The sequence below is a fragment of the Bombus pyrosoma genome, linkage group LG4, assembly GCF_014825855.1.
Source record: "Bombus pyrosoma isolate SC7728 linkage group LG4, ASM1482585v1, whole genome shotgun sequence".
NCBI classification, from domain to species: Eukaryota; Metazoa; Arthropoda; class Insecta; order Hymenoptera; family Apidae; genus Bombus; species Bombus pyrosoma.
Genome location: NC_057773.1, coordinates 3,223,937 through 3,237,183, shown reverse-complemented (window position 1 = coordinate 3,237,183; position 13,247 = coordinate 3,223,937). Strand labels below are relative to the sequence as shown.

General features: G+C 35.4%; 2 protein-coding genes across 4 annotated transcripts in view; both read right to left on the bottom strand.

The window, feature by feature from the left end:
* Positions 1-13,247, bottom strand: part of LOC122566840 (mannosyl-oligosaccharide 1,2-alpha-mannosidase IA) — a 677,223-nt gene that overhangs the window by 417,664 nt on the left and 246,312 nt on the right. The gene's annotated exons all lie outside the window — the stretch shown is intronic.
* LOC122566841 (facilitated trehalose transporter Tret1-like) lies at positions 6,402-12,037 on the bottom strand. Its single transcript, XM_043724676.1, has 2 exons — positions 10,038-12,037; positions 6,402-9,571 (listed from the first exon to the last, which is right to left on the bottom strand). The coding sequence occupies exon 1, from the start codon at positions 11,530-11,532 to the stop codon at positions 10,069-10,071; it is 1,464 nt and encodes a 487-aa protein (XP_043580611.1). The 5' UTR covers positions 11,533-12,037; the 3' UTR covers positions 6,402-9,571; positions 10,038-10,068.

The following is a 13,247-nucleotide window of genomic DNA, read 5'->3' as shown; positions in this document are numbered from 1 at the left end:
AATACCGAAAGCCAAGTGATAACGCCCTATCTATGTAGCGACATATCTCGTCATCCCCTTACCGGATGAGACCGAAAAAGTTGGCGTGTAAATTTCTGAGCAAAGCGCCGGATTAAGGCGATAGATATCACGGCGGAACCACGTATAAGTATCTGATCCATAGGACTGATCCATAACCCTTTCGGTAAGCCGTGAATCGAGCCGTAGACACAAAGAGAGAGAGAGAGAGAGAGACGATCGCAAAGCCCAGACATAGTTGGGCGTGCACGTTGGGATCGGCACGATGTGGAAAAGGCTCGGGCGACAGTAGCAATGACACACGACCGCTCGTAAAACATCGCGAGAAAACGCCTTAAGGCGTGCAAACGTACGTAACACGTTGCAAGGTTTATACTTGGGATTCCAGCAGAGGGTTGGCGAGGGTTGGAGACGAAAAGCCCCGCCGATCAACCGGTTCACGCATTTCTCTCGCGAGTCTCGGATATATCGGTGATAAATTTCCGTGCTTTCCAACCGATTCGCGAACCCTTTGATTTATCGAACGTGATAATGCCACGTGCATTTTACTACCTTTTCACGGAAACGTTTTCGACCTCGTGCACCAAGCGTTCACAATGATACTGTATAGAGGTGGATTTCGTGGACAGTTGTTGATGAAGTTGTTCGTTCGTGGTTGGATGAGTCGGTTGTAGGTTTTAGGAAGTTGGCATTTAAAAAATGCGGATGGCTTTAAGGGTTGAATTTAAAAGGTTTTTCGTGATTCGTTTTATGGTGGGAGGGGGGAGGGAAGATATTAGATGCGATTTGGAAGAATGGAAAAATGTGGAAAATTGAAGCACATATGGAAGTTTTAGAATAGTAAGAATGTTCGGTATAGTGTATAGTTTTACATTTGATATTTGCGATTGATTAAGAAATTTACGCAAACATTTAGTAGACGTCCTAGTCGAAGTTGATTTTTAATAAAATTAAATTACATCCACTTAGGGTAAATAATGTCAAGACTTACTCGTTTTTTAATATTTACGCAATTCTACGAATACTTCAACTAATTTATACGAATGTACAGCCATCGATAACTATAATATTCTTAACTTAAGATTGTTCAAGAATATAAAAAACTATTTTGACGTAGAGAATTCTATTTTATATAAATAATTTGCAAGTGACGTAATATTTATGAAAGGGCGTGTACACGTTTGTTCGTATTTCACGGTGAAAATGAAAGGCGAAATGACGGTCGGCTGATATTCTTTTTTGCGAGGCATGGCTTTTACGATATTTCCGGCAATCGGTCGGCGAACGTCGTTTCCAGTTCTGCGAAATTCACCGCAGCGATTTTACGATCGATCTTCGAAGGGCCCAGTTCACGTTTTGGTCGTTGTTCTTCAGCTCGCGTGATTTCAGCCAATAAAGCTCGCATTTTCTAGGTTTCCTTTTCGCGCCGGGGATTTAAAGTTTCGTTAAGCGCGTGACGACCGGTCGGCTCGCTGGAATTGTTCCGTCTAATTTTACGCACGCTACGCTGCTTCGTTAAACCATAATGTCGGCACGTATACACGTACATCGTTCGTGTGTGAGTATTAGAACACCTGCTGGTCTCGTATAAAAGGTGATAATTGACCCGGATTATATCTAGGGAACGATTAATAGACCGGTATATCGTATCTGTACGTAATAACGATTCAAAGATACGATAAAATTATTTCTGAAAGTTACATTTTGTTATGTATCAAATTAAATATTTATCGAAACAATTATTAACGCTATTGATAATGAGATTAACGAATGCTGATTAACAATTACTAGTACTAAATTTTTTACGAGATAGAAACTTAATTGCATATATGGTTAATATATATTTACTTGAACATAATTAAATATTAGCTTGTGGAATGCAAGAGCTTCGAATCAACTACATAATTAAACTCGATATAAAATATTAATAAAAAGAGCACCAATCACGGTTTTAAAAAACGCTCCGTTATAAAGTCAGATACGACACTCTTTGAAATACTCACGATTAAAGTTTCATTGCTGCATTCAATTGAATTTAGTTTGGTCGTTCGAGTAACATCAAAGTCAGAAATTCAACGAAAATAAACATTTCATATTTCTTGCTTATAATAGCATTTGTTTTAATTGATTGCTCGTTTTTCCGGTAAATATTATTTTTCGATAAATAAAATCTGCTAGCTTCTAAATATCTCGTACGGTTAAACGTCTTGTTCCATTTATCGACAGTTGAAAAGAAGAAAATTTCGTTTCGCGAGACGTAGTTTTCTACGCGGCAAACTTATGAAGAGAATAAAAGAAAGGCAAACACAGAAATGTAGCCGGGTTTCTAGGTTTCTGTTCGGTGACGAGATCAATTCTATTTTGCGCGCTAACGAAAATGTCGTTTCCCGCATCAACTACGTTTAAGCTCGCGGAAAGGTGATAAAATCAGTCGGATTTCCTGGGCTTTGTGTCTTCTCCTCATACCAACCACCGTAGCCTTCTTCCCCCCCTCCCCCTCCGCACTTCTCTTCGATTTTTCTTCGCATAGCAGCACCCTCGAGGCGTTAGAAGCCGCAATAATTTGCAATTTCTGCGCTCCTCCGGGCCATCGTCCCGACACTCGCATCGAGTTTCGAAATAACGTTCCGCTGGTTTTCGTAAACTTAAACTACGTTTTTCCGTGAGACTAGCCTAACCCCACGCTGCCACCGTTCTATACAATTTAAAACACTTCGAGACGTTCGAAGTTCCCACTATTCAGTTTACTTTCTGGTTAAGTAGTCTGCTACCAGTTGATGATGTAGCAATTTTCTGGAAAATTTCGTAATTATACTGTTTAATGAGAGGTTTTTTCAACTTCTACTATTTGACACCAGTCGTTTCCTTTTAAGATTTATTTTATCACCGAATCGATCGAAAATTAACGTTCATCTTGTGTTATTAAAAGAATGTCAAATCTTTAAATTTCGACTTATCTCGGGAAAATGAACAAAGGTATAATACTCTTGTTGTGTTTGTGTATGTTTTTGTTCAAATTAATGTCCAAAATTTACCGAGAACGTTAAGTTTCAATAAATCTGTTGGAACTTCATCTATTTAATTAAAAGATTGTTCCCTCGTTCTGCGAAGAAAGATTACGATCAAGTAGACAAAATTGGGAAGAAATCGCGCGTCCGTATAATTACTAAAAATTCAATTTTTCCTATTTTACGTTCACCACGAAAGCATTTGATAAATATCAATTATAATTTCAATGCTGTAGCCTACAACTTCAAACTTACGTGTTTTGAACAAGTCTCCCATAACGTACATACAGTTACGTATACTTAAATATATCCAGCAACGTGGAAAACATTGTCCTTCTCGTTTCCACGTTCCAATCGTACAAAACTTTCGCCTCTCGCTTTGTTCCCTTTTTCCGAAAACGTACGCTTCGAAAAATTCGTTCGCACCCGTAACCGTAGCAGAACGAGGTACTCAAACGGCGAAACCACGAACAAACGCAATCCGTGATAAAACGAGTAAAAAAGATCCTCGCTCAGATACGGAGTATAGATCTAATTGTGTCAATATTCGAGCATAGCCGGAGGCAGAGATAGAGAAAGGACTAACCGTACGAAAGAGCTTGACGAAGCAATCTAAAAATTTCACCGGCCACGAATAGCGTCAATTATATAAAACCATGGGGGAGGGGAGGATTAAATTAAGGAGCTGGCACGAAGGAAGATTTAATTCAATCCAGCGAAGGAAGGTCTTATCTCGATGCGGGATAACGTTGCCTGTGTTTCGAAGGTAAGTCTGGTCCTTGGCTTTATCCCTTCCTTTCGGGTGTGAACTGTTACCATTCTATTACATCTTTTTCCATTGGCAAGGCCTGTGTGAATCCAGATAAAATCCCTTTCTTTTTTTTTACTTCGAGTCCCTATCTCTTCTTTTCTTTTCTTTTTTTTTTTCTCTCCTCTTGATTTCGTCGCGATCGCCCGCAATGAAACGAAGGATCGTTTCTTCAATTTCGTCAGAGAGACTTTGGTCTTCCCTGGGCCGGAGAAAGCCAGATTTAATCAACGTTTCCACCCTCTGGTTCGTATAAATTTCCTAATGGACAACGTAGCCACGCCGAACGCGCATAATCCTCTCCTTTCTTTCTTTTCGATGAATAATACATGTTCCAGAGTGTGTATGGTAACGATCAGAATATTGAAATATAAGGCGACCCATGTAACTCAGCCGAGTAGCGAAGCTTCGAAAAAAATTCATTAGACGGAATTCAAATGCTTCCGGACGGTGCGTGAACGTGTTCGCTTCAGAAGAAATGACGTTCTGAAGATTTTAACATCACGTTTCTTTAAGCGGAATTACGCTTCGTATACGCGTCAACGTAACATTCCTTCAAGATAAGATAAAGATAAGATAAGATTCTTGTCTTACTCTCTATAGAAAGATATGAAGACACTCGAAAATTGCCTAGCTTAAGGAATATCTGGTTAAAATATCTTTTACGCGTGCCAAGGATTAACTTACGACGGTGATGAAGAAAGGACCAAAAGAGAAAGGAGGAAGAATGTGAGAAAAAAGAGCGGCGCCTCGTGGGATGTACACCTAAAGATAGAAATTAAAAACGAAGCGAAAGGAAATGTTTATATTATAAGAAAAAAAGAAATTCTATATCTTCCATATCTCGCGTATGATAGAAAAACTTGATGAAAGTTATTGAACATTGAAATGTTTCATTTAAGCAAGAAAATACGCAAACGCGTAAGTAACTGTCATTTATTACAGATTGATGTAAATACGTGTACATCGATACTTCCATTCAACATTTTATTTCTGTATTCTTCTTTCCATCTTTTCCTTTGTCAATGATTTGTTTCATACTACATATAAAACTAGTCGGTTTCAATGATACGAAATTCCGCGCTTTATGAAACATTTGTCGTGGCGAAAACGGTTGGAGAAGGAGAGGAGCTGGTAGCTCGATTTTACAACGAGCAAATTTACTTGCTGTTCTCGCGGTGCGGAGTCCGGTTTCGCGACGATAATTCCACGCGATGAAATGAATTTTGGAAAATGTTTGCGTTGCCCGCGTCGCTCTCCGCGTACAACGGCCGAATGTAACGTGATAAAATTGGACAGACTATGTTCGGGGGCGAGCCTCGGTGTCCGGCGGGGATTAAAATTTCTTTCGGAACGTGCGTTTGAATATTCTGTTGCTACTTTGAAAATTTAAACATGTTAAACGCATGCGAAATATACGGCAAACGGTAGCTACGCGATTTATCCCGCGATCTAACGCACATTTCGAAATTGCTATGTACGTTCTGCATGTAAATTATCCAATTGAAATTTTTCTTCAGACATTTCGTTTTTCCTCTCTTTTCTTTTTCAAAGATAAATGAGAGAATAGACAATCTGACAAATTTAATATTACAAAAGCATTATAGTTTGATCGTTACTAATTGTTTAAGGCATAACGTGGCATCCAATATCATCGTATACAATAAATCATCGCCGACGATAAATAAAATTTTTACAACATACAGATAACATTCATAGAAAAGATATAGAGCAACAATGAAGAAGATTGTGGCAACGGATCGTAGACAATCAGAAAAATTATATCAAAAAGTGTAAAGAATATCAAAATTATACTATACAGTAACACAATAATATGAACTTTTACATTGAATGTTACTTTTACTTAAAATTGGACATTTCCAACATACGCGTAATGCAAACAGACGCGATTTTACCATGAACAGATAGCAAGACGTCGTCGTTCCCTGTTTAAAAGGGGCGGTGGGATGATGACATCGAGAGACGACAGGAAAATCCGGGGGAATGTTTATGAAGTATATAAAAACTGGTGGATGCGGTTGGATTATGCATAACGCGATGCACACAGGAGGCAGAGTTATGAGGTTACATTTTCATTTCGCCGACAAATTTGCCTCTAAATCGTGGCTGCCAGCACCACGCAGGGATGGATCCCTCAGCGAGCTCCTAAATCCCTCTTTATTATCATCGAAACAAGGGAAAGAAGGATGATCAGTCGAAAATTATTTTTGACAGAAATACTTCATGGTTACAGGATATCACTTTCGACCATACTATACAGTCGGCCTTGTTCACGTAACAATAAGCTTTTGAGCATCAAATTAATTCTTTTCTATTCTAGAAATATATTCAGCGTTCTTAATAATTTGATCAAATTCTGAGAACAGATAATTAAAACTTCAGTCGCACCAGCAATTACAACGTGTAATAATTATCGTTGATTGAAATCAACGACAGAGTTTTACAATTTTTGGTACAAATAGATGCTGGTTTAGCCATTTTGAAATTCGAAAATGTTTTTGTTATTCCCCTCATAAACCTGTTAAAAAATAAACTTGTGCATGTAATACGATGATTGGTAATATAATATTTATTTTTCACTTAAAATATTCACTGCTGCTGACGCATACATTGCATTTTAATTATCTAACTGTAAATGATGCCGTTGACGCAGCAATTGCGTTCTTATGCCGCTGCACAACTAAGATAACAAAAAAGTGTTAGAATAAACATTATTATGGAAAGATTATTTATCCTTAATGGAAACCGTATAATTCTAGAAATGATGCATTTTTAAGGAATAAATGCGTTCAACAGGTAAATATTAAATTCTTGTTTGCTTAACTTTTACTTCTTCATTTTTTCTTTTTTTTTTTTTTTTTTGTAACCAGAACACTAGTTAAACTGATAGAGTTAAGAATCAACAACTTCTCTTCCATTGATAATACATTAGCAACCGATTAGTTAGATAGTTGATATGGAAAGTGGAAACTTTTGGAGTGCAAAAGCCTCTTCCTAGATTACACATTAAGTACATATCTTTTAAATTATATAACACAATCACAAAACATATACGATCTGAAGTTAAACGTATTTCTACTTTAATCGTACTTTTTTTTCAGACTTCGTGAATAATGCAACGTTGGAAGTTTAAAAAGCAGTGGATAAAAAAGCGCCTTGCAGTGTTAAGATACAATGAAACAAATAATAAATAAAGCTTGAACTTTAATGATGTGCTACCTTGCTTAAATTTCTTCGATTTATTTTTTTTCTTTTGATGTAAAAAGTAATATTATACATAAAACAGATATACAGGACACATTCAGCAACGCACCCCTTACGTAAAATATTTTTACGAACGTTAAAAAACAATGTATTTTTCTTTCATACAGAATTACGCTATTACAACATCTATGTTTCTGCGAATGAGTCTACGAATTTTAAAGAATATTTTTTTCACCGTAATACAAAGACAGAACAGACAGAAACAAAAAGAATCTCATTATAGGAAGCTTTCCAAACTAACCATCAAAAGGATGATGTATATCGAGATATTATGCATTCATGAAGATTATGCTCATTTCGGACATGTTCCATGTGGGGAAATTAAACTCAAATTGCCTTTATCTTTATAAATTACATAACTGATAGCGATAAATTTTTTGCCACCGTAATGGGATACAATTAAAATTTTCAGCGAACAATTTTTGATATCCTCTATTACTAATTAAATTCGTAATTTTCTTGTTAAATGCGAGTCTAGTGTTAATTACAAAATTTATAAATAATTAATCGCCCGTAGACAAACTAGATTATCGACGAATCAAGTAAAATTTCTCTTTTTGCTTCAAATTTTTATTTTTATTAAAGAAAATTTCCAATTTTATTGGACCTAACAAATGATTGTGTAATATAATAGGATTGTTAAATATTAATAAGGATAAAAAAATTCTTTCAGATTATTTATAAGTCAAGAATGGTAAGAAAGTTAGGCTTGGACATTTTGCGATCCATTTGGCATACAGAATGTCTTATTTTAATTATGAATTATTACATTGATTCATAATATTGATATTTATTTTGCTGTTTGTCATTCTTACATTTTATCTAGTTATTAAACACTTGACCTCGATGAAATTTCTTTTACATAATAAAATGAAATAATCCTTTCATGCAAAAAACATTAAGTGAAATAACACGATTATAAATATTCTGTATAAAAAGGAGCAATCTATTTTTAATGAAACTTTGTCAAAAACAAGGACGGAACAAAGAGAAGCTTCATTAAGAAAAAAAGATAAGGATCTAGCGAGGATTCCTTGTCGAGAAGCAAATAAAGTTTCGATGATAATGACCAGTTCGCGTGCCTCTAATAGCGCGTGTATTTGAGGTTGCTGAAAACCAAGTGAAACAGAGTAAAGAATAGAACGTTGCGTTCTAATAAAACTACAAATGAGAAAATCGACGAAATTTTTAATCTGACCTTTATTACTCTCGGATGACCTCTAAATATATTACGAGTTCTTAACTACATTTAGAGAAATTATTAACAATTTTTGCAGCGGAAAAGAATACTAAATAAAGGATATCTTCTCGATAAAATCTTCTAAACAAAAGAAATCAAGATTGACGTTGTTATACTTTTTGCCATGTTTCTTTGTCGTTAAAAAAATTCATTACATTACGAACAAAGAAAATCAGCATCACGTTAATGTGCATAATTTTCCGAACAACGATGATTTTATCAAAGAAAAATTAGTCGACTGCAGCAGAATTCATTTGTAAGAAAGATCGATTATACAAAATTTTCGATGCATTATGAAGTAATTTCATTACGATTATGGTACATGTAGTAACATGCACGAATAATTAAAGTCAAGAAAAGAATTATTAACTTGTTATATAATTTGTACAATATTAAAGTCAAGTTTAATTCCTTTCTCAAAAAACTTGCCAAAATGTAATTCAGTTAATTGAGAATAGAATTGCAACTATTAACGTGTCAGTTTTCAAAGTGTATGGGTAGAGGATTGTCTTTCCTCTCAAGTATTTTACCATTGCGATTTCTTTCAAGATTTGTATTATAGTTCTTGATGATTCTACATCAATTAGGAATTAAATACTAAAAGATTTAGCATTACAGTCTAGCGATGTATATAGTTGTGATGTGATATAATTCTATCGATTACGTTACTTCAGTCGTATCTATTACACATATTCAACAAGTTCAACAGATTCAATTATTTCAATTAATATTCTTTCATAATTAACATCTTATTCAAGATATTGACAGCAAAAAATTATGTTTACCCGACACTGTTTTAGTATTACCGCTGATACAATCATTCGAATACACATATACATGTAAATATGTATACTCGAGTGATCAAATGCGTCAGATAGCGTCAATTACAAGGAGAATATCAGCATGTATATACTAAACACGTGCCATATTTATGTTCTGTCACACTTCACTCGATTATTAAGCATTTATGCTTATCTTTACACATTCTCATATCTTTACGCTTACCATAATTGCATAAACATTCAGAGTTTATTTGTTAACCTCAACTAACTCTCGCAAAATCTTATCGCTCGACCATATAAAAATCAATACAGAAAACAGTCTATAGTAAAAAAAAAAGCACCAGCAGGAGAGGTTCCTCCGATGCATCACGAAGCTCGATGACCCGCAGAGACCGCCGAGTAGTGTAACATGATCCAACGTCAGATATCGCTGAAACAATGTATTTAGGAACCAATTCGAAAGTGAAACTTTTTTACTTCTGACTTTTTCTAAATTAAACGTTTACCGACGTATTTGTGAGATCTTTCTGATTAAAATGAGATCAAACGCGATATAATTTGAATTATATTTATTTATTGATATATATTTAATTATCGTTCATTGCGTAAGCAAATATGCTGCAGATTATATCGCGTTTCGTGTGATTTTAATCAGAAAAATGTAAGAAACATGTTGGCAAAGGTTTCATTGATCATAAATGAAAAATAACAAATTTTGATTTCTCAGTTAAAGCTACATCGGCATAACTGCAAAACTTGCGTGCCGATATTTGTGCAATTATCGAATGTTTCTTTTTGTATTTCGCTCGAAGAGGCTACCTCTCGCCCTACAACGATCATTATAATTTACCAGGTGATCCAATTTTGCAAAACATAAATACAAAACGCAAACATACACGATCACAAGAACAAAGGATGTTTGTTTGTTCAGATCATCATAACATTCAGATTCACATTGTTGTCGTCCGATTCGTTGTCAAACATCCTTTCAATCTCCAACAAAGTCTTATCCTTTGTTTCCGGTAGTTTCCAGACCAAGAAGCTACTCCCGACCAGCATCAAGGTAAAATAAATTATACAAAGCTCCTGCATTTCCAGCGGTATGATCGATTCTGGTGCTAGTATCGTGTCCACTATAGAACAAATGTAGGAAAATCCAAGAACGATACTACTGCCGGAGCTCCTTAATTTACTAGGGAACAATTCTCCGCAGTATATCCATGGCAAATGTATCAGACCGATTCCAAAAAATACATAGTAGCACAAGCAACAAGTAATAATCAGCCACGATACTTCAAGATTAAGGTACACGTAAAGAATCAATACAAATAGAGAAGAGATCGTGCCCATTACAGAAATTATGGCCAACGTTCTCCTGTTGCACTTCCATACAAAAAAACAAGCAGCGATATCCGTAACAAAGATAATCGACGTTATAACTATTTCAGCAACGAGGCTGCGAGACTGAACAGTCGTTGAGATAATATCAAGCATATGGTATTTCACTAATTTGTATCCAGAGAAGTAATACACGAAGAACAACATACTCGACACGGACAGAGGCCACAAGAAGTCTTTCGAACACAGATCGTACTTCAATCTGGAAATGATCGTAGAACCAACGAATTTACTTTGCTCGACATTTCTTCTTACAGCTGTTTCCATGGCACGATATTCTCCTTCTGATTTCCATCCTCGAAGATGGACCCAATGATACAGTGCCTCTTTCTTTCGATCTCTGTTCATCAACCAGATTGGACTTTCTTGAGATATAACACAGGCCGACCAACATATCAATAAACATGCCTCACAGATGTAAATGACAATTCTCCAGTGAAGAAAAGAGCCAAAAGTCACGGCCATTAGAACACCAAATGTCATTATCGTGTTTATCATACTTAAGAACAGGCTTCTTAACGAAGGATCTGTTATTTCACCGATGTAAACTGGTATTAGGGGACTAAAGAGACCAACACTTAAGCTGCAGATTGTTGTTCCAATCTTGATGTACAGAATATTCCTTGCAAACCCAATGACGATCCATCCGATTAAAGATATTTGAAAAATTACCATCGTGGATTTCTTTCTGCCTAGCTTTTCCATGGCGATTCCTGACAAGTAACAGCCTAGGATAGCAAACACGGCGCCAGAAAACGGCGATTGATACCAATCATCGTTGCTGGTTATCCAGATCTCGTGGTTGTTCGTGTCTGTTGTAGATGTAGGAATAAGTTGTGTCAAAAGAACGGTGTGAGAACCATTTGTTAAACCGATCAGGAACGCTGCTAGTAGCGGGCTTAGCGTCGCTAAGAGCTGCCTGGTGCTAAATATCCAATGAGGTTCGTCCGATTTTCTGATCGTTTCCATCTTTATTGATCGATGTGCTCTCATTTATTGGAATTAGACGATGTTGACACACACTTTGAAATTCAATTTTGATTGTCAATCAAAATAGACGACATCTTAGGTAATCCGAATTTTGAACGAAAATGGATAAGAGTTTTTGTTTTTCTTGCAATATTTTAATAAACAGTTTTAGTGTTTTTAATATTTTAACGAATGGTTTCGGTATTTTTGTTTGATCATGCAACGTATAAAATTCACGTTTTCACTTTCACTAAATTCTTTACTAAATTTTTTTAATGCCGGAGAATATAAATTAAAACTGTTGCACATGTACCGTGTGCAGAAGAGATATGACTGATCGAAAGAACGCGACAATTCTCTTTCAAAATTCTCTTTCTAGATTTATTCTATCCCTCCTACCACGTAGAGCGGTGTACATGACCAATCATACGTAGTTGAATATGGAAATAATCCGAGCGTTGACGAAGAGCCATTTGCACCAGAATTATGCAATTCATTCCCTGCTTCGATGTTGTGATTCACTGCGTTATTTGTCGGCCACGAACAAAGACAGGACTGTAGAAATGCGTACCTAAAGAAAATTTTTATTTCATCGTGCCATTGAGCTCTACCGTCGAAGGAAAAATGTAAAATTCACATACAGAATTACGAATTATAGAATCGAATTATAGGAAAGACAGTAATAAGAATATTTACCAAGATTGCTCAATGTCCCTAAATATTGCATAGTGGCATTGTCATTTCGATTCCTTTCAATTTAAAGTAATTTACCAAATGTTCAGCTGGAAAAATTGTAAAATACAAATTAAATAATAAAAAAAAAATTGAAGGACCAAGTTATTGAACTTAGAGCTATTCAAGATAATGAATTTGTATAGATAAAAGAATTATTAATATAAAATTATTGGGTTGCCAGATAAAGTTATATGTACTTCCAAGACTTATCAGAATTTTCAAAACTTTTCGAAACTTCAAACAATCAAAATTAATAAAATATCAAGGCTACGAGAAATTTCAAGTTAATATTAAAAAACTCCAAATGCCAAATTGAGATTCAAATAGAAATTATTACAAAAGATATTACGATGATTCAAACTATATTATTGATTCCTTTTTTTATACTGCACTATTACAAACACGGAAATTAATGAGTTCGAAGTATTCGCCAAGCCTACAGTGGAATTATATTGAGTCCAGAATATTGGACCTTAGATACCTTCAGGCCTTTGGCGATCAGTCAGGTTATATCATTCTTTAGACTTTAAAAACTATAAAGTCCAACGACCAAAGATAATTATTATTGGAACGTGGAAAAATGAAGTTCGATTACCCAATAAAGTATGTCGTTATTATCATAAATAAAGACGTAATAAAAAAATAAAAACGTACAATTTCACGTTCTCTTAATAAAATAATAAAAGGTACGTTAAAAAAGATTTCTTCAGCTGCACCGATTAATTTCTTGTTTTAGCAACAAGCTAAAATTGCCAAGAAGCAAAAAAAAAAGACTGAAATCAGACAAATTTAATAAAACTCTGCGTAATTAAGTCCTTCGTTTAATCAATTATACAGTAATTAAAATTTGAAAGGTCTAAGAAAAGGAAAGTCGACAGCTCTCGATCAATTTGAATCTTATACGCTGGACGTCGTTCTCGGGGTTCCGTGGCTGTTTAAAATTCCCTCGCCTGCAATCGTGGGGCCAATAAAAATCAAGAAATCAGCTTGGTAAACAGGAAGAA